Source organism: Cheilinus undulatus, linkage group 12, assembly GCF_018320785.1.
Source record: "Cheilinus undulatus linkage group 12, ASM1832078v1, whole genome shotgun sequence".
NCBI classification, from domain to species: Eukaryota; Metazoa; Chordata; class Actinopteri; order Labriformes; family Labridae; genus Cheilinus; species Cheilinus undulatus.
Window position 1 is genome coordinate 30965018 of NC_054876.1, and position 15971 is coordinate 30980988.

The 15971-nt window shown below is 37.4% G+C and overlaps 1 protein-coding gene across 1 annotated transcript; it reads left to right on the top strand.

The window, feature by feature from the left end:
• The first annotated feature begins 1038 nt into the window (after positions 1-1038).
• trim47 (tripartite motif containing 47) lies at positions 1039-12227 on the top strand. The gene is made up of 8 exons (XM_041801647.1): positions 1039-1337; positions 1703-1914; positions 3614-3659; positions 3806-3901; positions 5639-5863; positions 9597-9619; positions 9926-10047; positions 10324-12227. Exons 1-8 carry the CDS (start codon positions 1155-1157, stop codon positions 10851-10853), a joined length of 1437 nt encoding a protein of 478 aa, XP_041657581.1. The 5' UTR covers positions 1039-1154; the 3' UTR covers positions 10854-12227.
• Positions 12228-15971: the final 3744 nt, after the last annotated feature.

The following is a 15971-nucleotide window of genomic DNA, read 5'->3' on the forward strand; positions in this document are numbered from 1 at the left end:
CTTAGTTTTGAGCTTGCCACTGTGCCTCTTTGTGTTTGATTTGTTTAGTGTTTTGAATTTCTGTTAAGATTCTGTTTGAGGCACTTGTTTGATGCACTGGGCCAGGTTGTAGTTTAGTTAGGCACACACTCACATGTAGGTTTTGTTATTTGTTTAGTCACACTAGGTTTAGGGGTGCTGTTCTGTTGTTGCTAGATTTGGTTAGTTAGTGTAGTTAGTTAGGAGTTCTGTTCAGTTTGTATCACCAGTTAGTTAGTTTTAAAACTCTAGTTAGACACTGTTTTATTTGGTTATTAGTTGAACAGCACTCATTGGTCCTTTCATTTTGCCTCACTTTTGTTAAGCACAGTTTTACTTTTGTAATAAATACCTTTAATTTACCAACTACACCTGGTTTTATGTTACTTCCTTTACCCACAACGAGCTGGTCGTAACAACCTGACTGATCACTATTTCTAATGACAGCAACAAAAATGCATATTTTATTTACTGTTGCCTAATTAAAATATTTTCAGTTTGAATAAAGTTTCCTTATCTTGACACAGAGTTAGGGTTAGGGTTTTTTTTGTTTGTTTGTTTTTGTTTTTTTTTTTTACAATAAATGTATGGGCCCATTGAACCAAACCATTTGGCTTGTATGTCAGGCTTTACAGCTAAACCATTACCTGCACTGGGGTTTTCAGGGGCCAGTACTGTGGGCAGGCCTGTCAGCTTATGTATTGATGGAATTTACTTCTTTAGACTAGTAAATTCTAGGACACATACAACAAAAACAACACATAGGTTGATTTTGCCTGAGGAATTTCCAGATTAGTTGTTTAATTGTTCTATATAAACCCAGCATAACAATAAACATTTTAGAATTACATTTACAGAAAAGTTAGAATTTTTTTTGCTTAAATTTTAGGAGCCTAAGGTAAAATATCTGAAGATGTAAATGCGGGAGATAATTTTTAAAACGTCATTACCCTACTTAAAGTGTTATGAAGCCTTTTCTCATTGCCTGTGTCAGAAACTGGACCTGTGATTAGAGGGGGGTGGGGAGGGGGGATTTGATTGGTTAAGAGAGAGAATGACGCACCACAAATGAGCGCGCACCCCTCCCTCTGCTTCCTTCACTTCCTGCAGTGGCACAGCGGTGTTGGCTTGTAAACATGGCTACTGCTGGAGCAGCTGGAGACGACCTGAGAAAAGAACTCACATGTGCTATTTGTTTGGACTTCTTCAAAGACCCTGTCATTCTGAAATGCGGGCATAATTTTTGCCGGTTTTGTATCTGCATGCACTGGGATGAAAATGGCGGAGACTATGGGTATCAGTGCCCTCAGTGTCGAACGGTAAGTAATAAACGTTATGGATAGTCTTTGCTGTGTTTAATTTCTTCGTGATATATGTCGTGACATTTATGAAAATAACACTGTTAAATTTCTATGAGTAGTTTTAGCGTAGCTGGTTGTTGGTAGGTCCTCGAAAATGGCTTAAACTACGCAGTGCATGTCGTGGTTACCGTTGCTTTGATAGTCGCTGGAAGCTAGCCTAGCTAACGCTTGTCGATTAAGTAAATCAGCCAGCAGTTACAGACTGCTGTGATTGTCGCCTCTCATTAAAGTGATAGAAATGTTTTGTTTATAGAATCAATGTAAATTGAATTGTTATATACTTTGAATCAGCTAAAAGCAGATTCCTGTCTTTGTTGTTTCAGGTGTTCAACAAGAGGACTTTCACTAAAAACTACCTGGTACAGAACCTGGTGTCCAAACTGGATGATTTGGAGTGTCTGGGGTCTCGTCCCACTCCATCTAAGCCAGTTAAAGTAGACGAAAAGTGTGAACAACATGGCGAAGAGCTGAAATTGTACTGCCAGACTGATAAGAGGCCCATCTGTGTTGTTTGCAGGGAATCTAGAGCACATAGGTAGGTTGTCTTCTCACCATGGATGTCACGCTTTGGGTAAAAAAATAAGGACATGATGTAACTGTGCTTTTAGCTCCTGTGTGGTTGCTTAGGAAAGGTTGACTGTGTACCGGCTCTTTAAATAAGGATGCACAAAACAGAGATGCATGGATGCCTTGCAGTGCAATCAGTACAAACGTGATCAATTTAAATTGATGGGGCAAAAGTTGTTTTGCAATAATTGGAACATCAGATATTGGAATGTAGGTTACATCATGCTATTTAATTTTGAGTAAATGTTTAAATGAAAACATGTTTAAAATGTACATATATCTACCGTCTTAGCTGCCCCTCTCTATTTGGAAGAATTGTGTCCTTGACTGAATGCCATAAGAATCTCAGCAGCCAGTTGGCTGTCCGTGATTGGATAAAGAAGGTGCTAAAGATAAAAAAAAAAAAAAAAACAACTAGTCTAAACAATGTTGTCTTCCAGAAGAGGGCATTCAGTTTCCCTGCACATATTTACTTGAACAATCCATGAGCTTTAGTAAATGTCAGGGCTGTTTGAAATTTTGTTAAGGATTAATTCATTGCTAAGCAACAGCACCCATGGGGTGTTTATTCACACCTTTTTAACGTGGATGGAAATAAGAGACACAATGTTAGGAAATGTTTCTTGAAGCACAAAACAAGAGTTTGTTCAAGTGCCCTGTTGGTCTTTTAAAATGTACTCCAGGGAGGTTTGAACTACATTTCCTGCAGGCTATTCTGTCTGGCTTTCCCCAGTGAAGACAGAATGTAAACATTAATTCTTTCTAAATATATATTTATGGGCGTTTATGCCTTCACTGACAAACGAGGACAGTAGAGAGGATCAGAAATGGGGACGAGAGGTGCCACAGGCCTGGCTTGGCCTGGCCCGCCAGCGTGCATGGGGCGCAACCAAACCACCAGGCCAGGGGTGTCACAGCAGGGCCCAGATTTGGAATTTAGGTGGAGCCTGAGAGCCTAACAGGGTCAACATTTAACCATAAACTGTCAACTTCATTTTCAAAAGTGATGAATTATAGAAAAAAAAAAACAGCACTGGTGATGATTCTGAGATTAAAGAAATAAAAAATGAAAAATTTAAAGACTCAAAGTCTGAGATAAAAAGTTAAAATGATTAGTTCAGAAAGTCAAAACATAAAGTTAAAAGTCAAAATAATGTTTTAAAAGGCAAATATAGAAGAAAGTTAAAATCTTGAGTTGTTAAGCACATAATGTTAGATCAAATTCAAAATTGTGAGTTTTAAAGGTCAAAATCACAAGTTTAAGTCATAATTGTGAGATGCAAAATTAAAAATAATAAAAGCAGAAATTAATTTATTATACTACATTTCGTACTTTTTTTATCTAATTATTTTTACTTTTTCTGATTTTTATGGCTTAAGGGTATTTTTAAATCATTAAGGTTAAGTTGACATTTTTATACTGGAGGAAATCTGCAGACCTCATACCATCGGGCCAGTTATAATAAAAATCTGATATTTCATCCTGGGGATAGGTATAACTATAGACCCTAGAGTTTGACACCTCTGTACTAGGCCACCCGCACCCCTGAATATTACTACTTATGTGCAATAAAACACAGCAGGGACCCATAAGAGTTTGGGGTTATTGTGATTAAAAACAATTCTCTGTAACATTTAATGCCTGCTCACCTGCTTTATTATTTCAGACACCATGAGGTAGCACCAGTGCCAGAAGTAGTGAATGACATGAAGGTAAGTGTAAATGTGTGACCTTTCAGTGCTTTAGTTTCACACTGTATAGTCATTCACACAGTTGCCTTAGCCACACATATTATTTAGTTTATGTTGTAATGATACATTGTGTCCTGTGTTTCTCTTAATGTGCATTTTTTTTACAGATGGAGTTGAAACTGAGGCTAATGGAGCTGAACTGGCAAAAGTCTCAATGTATGAAAGTTATTACATCTGATGAACGGACCAGGAGCGAAGTGAGGGTAAGAAACTATCTCGTGTTTATCTGTATTTAGGGGTGGGGGGGTCAAGATTTGTTAATTGCTCGATTGCGGTCTCAATTTTACTACATTTCATTTACATTTAGATTTTTAAGGACAATATCTAAGTTATTGTCCAAAAAATGAAATTGAAAAACTTATTCCCCATACAATATTTTAAATGCACAAATACTGACTTTGAAATTAAACTCTATATTGTTTCTTTTTCCTCTGCAACAACCTGTCGGTCAAAGCATGAAATATTGAAATATTTGCCATTTTTAAGTTGGAACAACCAGGTAAGGGGGGGTCGTCTTGTCTTCTCCCAAATGTTTGAAGCCTCTAACATTTTTATCTCCCTGTATTCACCATGATAAAATGATGATTTTGTTGTCTGTACTTTGTTGTTTTTAAATCTAGTTTAGTGTTCATGTGCGTTTTTACAGTGGTATTTATCTTAAATGTGGACCGATGGAAGAATTCATACAGCTTTAGCTTTATACAAGTAGCCTGTTCTTATGCATATTATGGCAGTTTCTTCAGTTCTGCTTATAGATAAAACAAGTAAAAGTTAAACATAGTCCAGGATGGGATTAATTTCTGTGATACATGGTCATGCAATGAAGAAGTAACCTTGGTTATTGTAATATGGTGCCTTTAATGATAGCGGAGGAAGACAATGGATAGAATTGGAAATAGGGACGAGAGAGTTGGGGAGACACGCGGGAAAGGGCAAGAGGACGGATTTGAACCCGGGCTGCCGACACACATGGGGGTGCACCTCAAAACACCAGTCCATCTCTGCCCCATAGCCTCGATTTTTTTTTTTTTTTTTTTTTAATTCATAAAGGGGTTGGGATATTGTTTATTTACAGACAAGGAGTGATGATGTCGTAGCATAGCATGCCATGCATGTAAATAAATGCCTCGAAATCACTGCCAATGATATTTAAAAATAATGTCAGAGGTCCAAACGTTGTAAACATCACTGCCTCCCTCCATAAAAAAGACTTGGTATATAAAAATTAGTGACATTATACCAACAGGTTAAGCCTCATATAGAGAGGGGTGGAGATGCTAGTTTATAATTTAGTAAGACACTGAAAGCAGAATATTGGCTATAACAGCTGTAGCTCTGCTGGACTCTCTGTGCTATATGGCCATCCAGTCAAGGCATGTGTCTGTGGCCTCTCACCTGTTTGTCTCTAAGGTTGTTGTGCCTTGACCTTGTCAAAAAAATTTGCAGACTTTATGCAAACAGTCCAAATAACTGTACCTTGCATCCTGATGGTTTAGAAAGACCTGACGCAGTTTCCTATAGGTCTATTAGAGTTCTTTTTTAGGATAAAATCTTGAGGTTCATTTTCAGCCTTGATCCCCACTCCGCTGAAGCAGAAGGGGAGGGGATGAGAGAACGTAGATCTTGAAAGTAAAATCAGTTCTCCTGATTCCGCTGCTTTGGCCTTCATGATCTAAGATCATCCTACCACACAGCCCTATCTATATTTATATGTACCAGCAGGAATATATTTATAAGCCAAGCTTAACTCTCAGCTTGATTCTGATCTGTGGAACCGAAACCCTTTGTGTTTGGTTACAATTTCAGTTTGTCTTAAAGTTAATTTAAATGCAAAACTGCAAACCAGCATAGATGGCAATTAGTTGTGATTTCACAGGTAGCACTAATGCAGTTCTTCAGTACTCTCATCATGAAACCAATCTGTTTTTTCCATCTTGCAGTTGAAGAAAAAGAGGCTGAAGGAGAAGATTGAGGCAGATGTGGGCGCCTTGGTCCAGTTCTTGCTGGATGAGAGAGACTCCCTGCTGGAAAGCCTTGATGCCGAGGAAGTGGCCACCATGGCAGTCATAGATGAGAACCTGAAGATTGTGGAGACAGAGACTTCAGCTGTGGACAAAGCGATTGCCAACATCCACAGTCACATCAGTGGAAAAACTAGTTTTGAGGTCAGTGTAAGATACAACACTATATGATACACTTTGTTGTCTCCATAGGGAAATTTTTCTCTGACCTGAAGTAGTACATTCATTCTTATATCTCTAAAGTAGAATCAATAAATAATAAAAACAGAAACAAACACAATCCATATGTAAACAGAAAAGAACATATCAGGTGTCTGATTTACAGAGGTAAATACTCTAATAAATTAAAGCTAGATCCTCACAGTAAGGACGGATTACAGTTTCTGCTGAAGTGCACAAAGGATTAAAAACAGAAAAAATAACAATGCTTCACTGAATAGGTTGCTGTTGAATAAATGATAATACAAATATCTTACTACTATAATTGGAGAGCTGTATGTCTGTCTCGATTTGCCAACCTCTCTGTTGCTCTAAGTGTCATTCATACCTGTCAGAGGACTTCATATATATATATATATATATATATATATATATATATATATATATATATATATTTTTTTTTTTTTTTTTTTTTTTTTTTTCTCCTATAAAATCCCAAATTGCTGGTTTTTGCTTCAGTTCGCTCCCCCTCATGTCCCCGTCCACCAATACAGCTGAGGTACGTCCAACGCGTTTGTGAGGAAATGGTCATGGCGAGAAAAGGCAAGAAATTTTGTTTTCGGGCTGCACGAGTTCACCTGGCTGAGGTATTTCAGGGAGACAAATTCAATGAACTGCAAATTCTGCTGTCGATACCCACAACATGCAGGGAACACGAAATTTGCTGATAATACTGGCACTACACAATTAAAACACAACACTTTGAACAAACACAATGCCAGTCTGAAACGTAAAATGTGCCGTGACCTGTGTAATCAAGTGCAACTCCACAGTAATACAGTGAAAATGAGAGGAAATGTGAATATTTACTTGGCAAGTCGATTTACAGTGTGTGCCCCTAAATTTTATGCTTGCACCCCTAAAATTTTAGGTTAGGGGCCACTGTGCTCCTAGTAAAAAAGGTTAGTCTGGAGCCCTGGTTAGTTATGTCGATAGACAAAGACTTGGGCTAATTGACTGCATCACCTTCACTGGAAGCCTCAAATGTGTTTTGCTGCTCTTCAAAGACTTTCTGGAAAGGGGTATGGGCAAAATGGCTTTTTCAAACAAAAAGGTTCCTAACCCCTGGTTTAAGTGTATATATAGTTAACAACAAGCACCCTCGCAATTTAGCTGCATTTCTCTTAGCCTCCCTTTTCTCTTTTACAACAACTTAGCCTAGCTTAGCCTCGGCATCTCTGTCTGCTTCTGCCTCTTCTGCTCAGTGTGCCACATGTTAAGCTTTTCCCTTTCCTCCTTTACTGATAATGATACGTGTATTAAATGTAGTGTATTTGTTGCTCTGGAGGACAGGGTAACTCTTAAGGAAACACAGCTCCACAGAACTGAACCCAAACCTTTATTCAGCTTTAGCTAGCCAGCCCCCTGTAGCTGGTGAAGGGCAACATAGCATAGTTGCAAGATGTATAACAGGTGCAAGAATGCTGACTAGACATGATCAGAAGTATGAAATATGTAAAGGTGTGGGCAGCTTTACATGAGATAAGATCGTTTAACACAGTTGATTAGTGCAAAATGTGCATATGAGGTGAGGGAGCCTTCTTACAGTATCTGACTTACAGTGAAAATATTCTGATTACAGTAAATAGATTAGATTAGTAATTGGTAAGTTAATAGGTTAATTGGTGCAAATGTGCATATGAGATGAGTGAGATGTTGTCCTGAGACTAGAGAAGTCAGCGGGCATAGTGAGGTGGAATCCTGGGAAGAGCTTGGCAATTAATCAAAAAATAATCAAAACCGACATTTAGAGGCTCTAACCAACATAAACGTGCTGTGTCAATCATTTCAATTTTTTTTTCCCCTTTTAATTCTCTCTCTTATAATGTTCCACCCCCTTAAAAACAAACTACAGGATGTGTAGTCACGTGATTGGTAGCCAGGTGCTGCAAGGCACGTAGCCTGCTGTAAACCTAAGAGAAGAGGTACTGGTCATGTGCTCATTCCCATTCAGTCCACTTAAACTCAAACACAGAGCTGACTGTGCAATGTCAGCAGCAAAGTTATTTTCTACTTTTATACAACAGTATAATAATAATTAATTTTGTTAGCAAGAAATACAAGTTTATGTTCTACTTTTCTTGGAAAATTTGACTTTTTACAAAAAGTCATTCCAGCTGATGTGTGTTTTGTTTTAAATTGTTTCAGTAAATAACAATACATTGTTAATCCGTGCCTGTTCCTTTAAGTTATTTGTTTTAAAATAATACAAGCATTTTCAGAACAGAGCAGGAGGTTGGGGGTGGAATAATCATTCATTAATCGTGATCAAGGTAAAAAGTTCAGTTAATCGTGATTTTGATTTTTAGCCCTAGTCCTGGGGCCAGAGTGGTCTTGAAATCAGAATCAGCTTTATTGGCCAAGTACACTTACGCAACTAGGCATTTGACTCTGGTTAGCTTTCCTCTCAATATACAGGAATTAAACATTGAATACAAAAATATATAAACTTGCAGAGTATTAGAATTAAGATTTAGGTATGTAAAAGCTTTTAATGGTATTATTTTATTTATATATATATATATATATATATATATATATATATATATATATATATATATATATATATATATATATATATATATATATATATATATATATATATCTAAGGCCTTAAGAAGTCTTAACAATTCTGATGGTCTGAGGTCCTAAATTTTAGCAGGCCCTTTGACTTTGTTTTCTGGTCAACCTCTTATGATTTTAATAATCTTCTTCCACAAATTGTTGCATAAATATTCTCCATAGTTCAGGGAATTCAGTGTTGAATGTTCTTCAAGGAGCGCAGACTCTGATTTTATCTGACTCACTGTGATCAAATAAACTCGTGCTGCTGTGAAATACTATTCCAGTTCTGGGCTACCAGGTTGCCCACTAAGAAATAAAATATATTTTTTCCAATATCATTTGATATTTCATAAGCAATAAACTAAATCAGAAAATTCAGACCTGGACCTCTGCGCCAAGAAATCTCATGTCTCTCACTTTTGACCATTTTCTGTGGTCAGGTATTAAAAGGGTCTTAAATAAGATTTTTTTTAAAGTGTGTAGGAACCCTGACCAGTCACCAAAGGAGAAACCTTTGCACAGTGTGACACCACAAGTCCAAAACTCAAGAGTTCTCTGTACACACAAGCAAGGTAAATGTAGTATCTAAAAATCTTCACTCTGCAAGTTGACTTGAAGTTGCATTTTCAGTGACCTAAATGGTGTTTGCATGTTTACAAAAGACAAATGTGTAAGAAAAACCTTGGTTTTCTTAAACACCCACCTACATGTGATCTAGGCCAAAGAAAGATTTTCTTGCCAGTCTTGTACAAACAGATCTCTACAACAATGATTGTCATGACAATGAGGTGTAAAGCACAACTCCAGTTTTTCACTCTACAAAGCCTAGGTAGGTTTTTTTTCACAAAGCATTTTTTCTGTCTGTTCAAAGAGTATCTTCATTTCTTCATATTAAAGATTTATGGCTGGCTGAATCACCGAGCTTTGTTTTAATCAACATTCAAGGGTCTTTTGGATAAAAATGGATGCATAATGTGGTAATTAAAATAAGATGCAACTAAAGTGAATCAAAGTTCTCATTTGATTATGAGATTGATTTGAAATGTGCTCAGTAATAATCAGGGTTTTTTTTGTTTGTTTGTTTTTCCAACAGAGCCTGGCTGAGACGTTTGACGAGTAAGTAGATTAAAGTTGCTGTTTAGTTGCTTAATATAAAAAAAAAAAATACAGTTTTTACTTTTGGAAAATAAGAAACCTACAAAGTGCAATTATGGCACTATTGTAGACTCAAAGGCCTTTGTGCAGGCATTTTTGTAAACCTTTCAAGTATTACTTAAAAATAATTGCAGCCTTTTAGCGATTATGTAATTATAAAGCCTGCAGTTGCATTTGTGATTAGATTAATTGTGCAGCATGACTATATAAAATGACTAAATTTGTTTTGGCTTAACCTTTTTTCTCTTCACTTTTTATCCTCTGCAGACTCCTCCATTGCAAGCCTTTCGCATCTCTTGAACCAGTTAGCATTCAGACTGAATTTACCGACTTCTCAGGGCCCTTTCAGCTCATCATGTGGAAGAAAATGATGCACGTGCTGCACACAAGTGAGTTTAAACACACACCCATGTGCACATTTAAAGCACAAATGACATTGACCATGAGAGTGAAGCTTGCCAATAGTCTGCAGTTTTTTTTTCTGGTGCAAATCTTCAGACTGTTGTACATTAATAGTCATTATGTTTGACCAAAGTTGGCTTATTAGGCTAATCTGTCAGCAGCTTTTTTTTTTCCTTCTGAATCGAAAGCCTGCTGGCTTTGAATGACCAGCCTCAGTCCTCTTTTAGAACTAAGTTTCTTAACCTTCCTGGATCTCCCTGCAGTGCCACAGAACCTCACTTTGGACCCGGACACTGCTCACCCAAACCTGCTCATCTCAGACTTTGACACAAAGGTCGAGGAAGGACGGGTCCGTAACCAGGAGCCAGACTTGCCAGCTCGCTTCAATCGCTTCTGCGGTGTTCTAGCCACAGCCCAGTACGCCAGCGGGCAGCACTACTGGGAGGTGGACGTTAGGGACAAAGGTGTGTGGTACCTGGGAGTCACCACTGAGTGCAGCAACAGAAAAGGCTTTGTTAGCCTCACTCCATCTGCAGGATACTGGAGCCTGTGTCTGCAGGACCGGCTCTACGCCAACGGAGAGGACGGACGTATCCCAGTCGCCGACTACTGGAACTCTCCTCGGGTGGGCGTGTACCTGGACTACGACAACGGGCGTCTTAGTTTCTATGATGCTGTCACAATGAAGAGACTGTACATGTTTGACACATGCTTTGAGGAGCCTGTCTATCCTTTCTTCAGCCCAGGGAAGAATGATCCAGGCAGCAGGGTGCAGATATGTCATTATTACTGAGAGCTGTTTAGTATGGAGATGTTCAGATTAATCTCATAGGTTGAGTAGGTGTTGGCACCCTGAGCCAAATTAAAGTATGTACGCATTTCAGCTGTTACCTGTTGGTCTTGGTGGATGACAAAATGGTCGTGTGGAAGAACTTGTTACTTATAATTTGGTATCTTTTGACCTAGACACACACTGTAGGCTTACACCCCTGGCTGCAGTGGCTGTGGGGGTTTGAGAGGTGCTTTGCTGTTTGCATCACTGTGTCTGCAGGGTTTCTCGTGCTCTCATCAGAGCAAACACAGCTCTTGTTCTGTTACTAACAGTTGTGTCATTCTTCTGTACATTAACTTGTAGTCTTCAGGGGAACGCTGCTGTTACCGTGTTATCACACTGATAGTCTCAGACTGTTCTGTTCCCCTCATTAATTCTGCAGAGCAGTGAGTGAGCATGGATGCTTAACACAGTGAAAATCTGCCTTGTCCTGGGATTTCAGCTCTCAGACAATAGTTTGACTTCCAGGACAAAGAGCATGAAGAGTCATTTTTTTGGACACAAATGTTGGTAGAGAATTTGAATGTTTTAAAATCTTACTTGTCCTTTTTGTTTACTCTTTACATTACTGTTAAAATGGATTTGATAATTCCTCTGTATTGCTTTGATTTACACTCAGATCTTTTTATGAGCAGTGATGGGTCTGTTGTTAAACATGTTTTACCTTCAGGAATTTACAGCTCAAACTTTCAGGTTTCATGGCCAGGATCATGTTGGGACTACATTGTTAACTGTACTATTTTTATTAACTTTGCTTTAGATTATTACTTACTGTTGGTCCTGTTGCTGCAGCTTGTCCTATATATATGAATTTAATTATCCAACATTGTCCAGTGTAATTTTTAATTTACTTGTAATGTGGTTTAATTAGATGTAAGATGCACATTTTTTCATGGGCTTTGATTTCAACTTTTATTTTTTGCTAGTGCAGTTGTGGATAAACAGCTGGGATGTTTTAAATCTTCAGTGACTTTACAGGTGAATTTTTTTTTTTTTTTTAACTTCAGTTTTTAAGGAGCATAAAAAAGATTTAACTCTTAAAATTTGAGATTGGTCATATACTGCCAACCTTAAATAGCTCCTTTTTCATCTTAATTTGACATCCAAGGTGTGATGGGGGAGAAAAACCTGCTTTTACATGTTAGGTCCAAAATGTGATACCTCACTTTACTGCTTTTCATATTTTCTTTGCTTGATTTTATTCATGTACTCAGCTTTAATTGTTTTTCAGCTGTGTCTTGATGTAACAAAAATATGACTGGTAGAGCCAGTTTGTGACCCTTTCACCTGCTCAGTGTTTCTGACTTCAGAGGAGATTAAAAAGAGGGAAAAGAGTGCTTGTGTTGTTGCCCATCTTTTCTTGATACCCAGCCTTACTGTTTTATCGATCATGTAGAAGCTAAATGTGATGGTGTGTGTTTATGTTAAGGCCTTCCTGTATTTCGCTCTAAAAACAAACTTATCAAAAGAACTTGTAACTCTTTGCTGTGACCAGACTTCTCACAGAAAGTGGTTTCTTATCAGGCCTGTTACTCCCTGTTTGCTATGCGGGTCCTAAAATCCTGATTTAACATCCTAATGAGACAGTTTAGAGTCGCTGACTCACTTCTCATACTGCCAGAACATTTAAGGAGGAGGTGAGAAAACAGCTCCCTCCATCTCCTCCTCTTGCTTTGGTAATTATGACTCATTGGTGACTTTTTTCTGCGTGTCTCTTGGCAGAAAAGTCATTTTAAAAAGGGACATCTTAAAGGTGAATTCTCAGTGGTGTAATAAGAATATTACATGAATGAGCTGCACTGAAGGAGACCACTTAGTTTCAATAACAGATCTTTCTGAAAGCAGTTTAAAAGAGTAATACCTGCCCATGTCACATTTTACTGCAATGGGTAAAACAAAACAACTATTGTAACTTGGATAGTTTGCAAATAAAATGCCCAGTTAAGTGTTGCAAAATACCACAGTGTTTAATGAGAAGAGCCTATATTGCTTAAATCACTGCTGAAATAAACTAGTATTTTATGCCTTTATTTAGAGAGAAGGACATGGACAGAGTTTGAAATAGGGATGGGCGAGAGATGGGAAACACGCCACTGGCCTGACTAGCCCTACAGATTTGGATGGAATTATTTGCCTCTCTCTGAAAACTGCATAGTCTTCATACTGTATACTGGGAGATAACCTTCAGTTTTAACTTAATTGTTAAAGTTTTGAGCATTAAAAAGTTAAAGCACACTGTTGCACAATAGTGGTTTATGCTGTGGCTCAACAAAAGGTCAATTTTAAAATGGGGTTAATAAGTTAAATCCTGGTAGTTTTTGTTTTTTTCTGTGAAAAAGTTTTGTTTCTGAGTGCAAAGTAAATTAATGTAAGCATCCAAAATAAAGCTAGGATGTTTGGAAAAGTTGTATTAAAAAAGGTCTTGCTTTGTTTGCACAAAAATGAAATTTTCATAGGGAGCTTATCATTTTGTCCTTATCTGTAGCTGCTAGGCCATTGCCTCCTACAGCAGGTACTTCTTCCTTATTATTCTGATTGGACAAAACAAGAGGAATTCTACAAGAGCTGATATTCAGTACATCATTTCCTCATGTGTAAAACTGCTGAATCAAAAAGTCCTCTTAAGTTCCTGATAAGCTTTAAACACCACTTTAATACAATAAAATTCAGTCAAGTTGTCTTCCTTTTTACCCATTTTCTACAGTGTGTAAATGACCATATTTTCAGTTTACTATTTTATAAACAGCCACAAGGGGGCAGTGATGAGAATTTACAAAAAAGCTTTCTGTTTGATGTTGTGAGGCAGTTAGTTATAATGTTAACAATGTTACAATGCGTGTGGTTGGACAGTTGTGCCAAATGATCAATCAGAAAAAAAGAAAGCAAAATGTATTTAGTTTTACGTTGAATTGTGCTCATGGCTCATCGTCTGCACAGTGAGAGTGGCTGTTCTGTGTCCGAGCAGGTGCATTCAACTCTGCATAACATCACTGGTGTAAACAACCTTATAAATTGTACTTATTTGCCAAAATCAAGTTCCAGAAACGGAAAGTTTCTTGTGAGAAATAATGTCCACCTACACAACTCCACACAAGGCCTATCTTGCTTCAAAGCTGCACGACACTACAATATATACATCATCGACCACTTCATGAGATCTGTCTGCAGAACTGCTCTTTAACCTCCAGAGCTTTTATTTCTAACACAATTTTAGATTCTCTCATTTATTTGGGATAAGTAGGTCCTGAAAAGTTTAAAGGCACAGCCTTGTTTTGGAACTGGAATTAGTTCTTACCAAAAATAATGTCCATAGACAAAGTTCCTATTTCTAAATAAAAAAAAGAGCCCTGGCCTGGGTTTTAGAGCAGATGTTTCATCTGTGTGTCATCCAGATGGTCAGTTGTTGGGGGTCTTCAGTCAGGATGCAATGGCATCAGCATTGAGAGAGGATGGTAATGTTGGAGTCATTTTTCTTTTGTTTTGATGATTGACCACAAGGATTCGTTCAAGCCAAGCATCAACAAAATTTCCTCTAAAAAATCTTAATTTCTTGGAAATTTTCCCTTCAAAAATTTTGGGAAATACTTAAACATATTTTTAAAGTTTCCCATTAAACCACCCCAGAATTTCTTCAAATAATCCACAATCATTAAGTGAAACTTAAACTTAAAGCCAAAACATTTTTATAAAATTTCTCCCAAAATTTTATAGAAATTCCCTTTGAAATTTCAAGCAAATTTCCTTAAATTTCAATGCAAATTCACCCTAGAATTCTTATCACATTCACAAAAATGTCCCAAACATTCCCCCAAATCCCATAAAAATGATGTAATTCCCCTTAAATTTCCATATAAAATTTTTGAAAATTTTAAAGGACATTCCCCAAATCTACCAATCAAACTCTGAGAAATGTACAAATACATTTCCATCAAATTACCTAAAAACTTAGAAACAAATTCCCCCCCAAAGTTCCAGTCAAATTCACCAGAATTAGAAATACATTTCCCAAATTTCCATTAAAATGTCTGAAAATTTCCAAATTCCTCCAACAATCGAAACAAATTTCCCAATTTTCTTTGAAACTAATAACAAAACTAACAAAATAATAATAGTAATAAGCAAACCTTTAATGAAACTCTCAAAAATATGCAAACGTATCCACAAAATTTCCATCACATGTCCTGAACATTTCATATCAAATTCTTTCAGCATTTTAAGAAAATTTTCAAACTTTAGTAGACGTTCTGGACAACTATCCCAAAAATGCTGATAGCAGAAATCATTACTGTTGTAGGAAAGCCAAAATCAAATGAACATTCAGGGAAGTCAATGCAATCCAACCAGCAAGTCTCTTGGAAACAACCAAAGCATTTAGGCATGCAGACCAGATCAGACAATATTTTTTCAACTTTCTATTGTCTAGTTTTTGTTACTCTGTGTGAATGGTAGCCTCATTTCATTGGTCTTTGCTGATAGGAGCTACACCTGTGTGGTCTGCTGCTGTATCTCATCTGCTTCAGGGTTCAACATGTTGCACATTCAGAGATGCTCCTCTGCATACCTCACTTGTAATAAGAGGTTGTTTGACTTTTTGTTTCCATTCTGTCAGCTCAGACCAATCTGTTTATTCTCCTCTGACCTCTGGCATCAGCAAGGCATTTTGGCCCAGAGAACTGCCACTCACTGGATATTTTCTTCTTTTCGGACCATTCTCTGTAAACCCCAGAGACAGCTGTGTGTAAAAATCCCAGTAGATCAGCAGTTTGTGAAATATTCAGATCAGTGCATCAGCATTAGCTGGTCTGATGAGTCCTGAATTTTTGCTGAGATGTTTCTGCACTTTGATTGGAGTCTACCTGTTGTCATTTAAACTGATTGGACATAAGCAGTTGAACAGGTGTACCTAATGAAGTGGTTGGTGAGAATATCCCTCCATCCTTTGCATCTAAATGAATTAATTCAAAGTATTTTCATACAAAGAAAGCATGAGCACATGAGTTCATAGTGTCATTCTTTAATATTTACAATCATACCTTTGCCATGATTACATAAATGCAATAGTTCCATTTTGTTAGACTG

What these genes read in the sequence shown, in the direction of transcription:
- trim47 (XM_041801647.1), top strand. Translation starts at nt 1,155, where the DNA reads ATGGCTACTGCTGGAGCAGCTGGAGACGACCTGAGAAAAGAACTCACA. An exon ending in AGTGCCCTCAGTGTCGAACG is followed by an intron (nt 1,338 to 1,702) that starts GTAAGTAATAAA and finishes TTGTTGTTTCAG; the next exon opens with GTGTTCAACAAGAGGACTTT. An exon ending in AAGTAGTGAATGACATGAAG is followed by an intron (nt 3,660 to 3,805) that starts GTAAGTGTAAAT and finishes TTTTTTTTACAG; the next exon opens with ATGGAGTTGAAACTGAGGCT.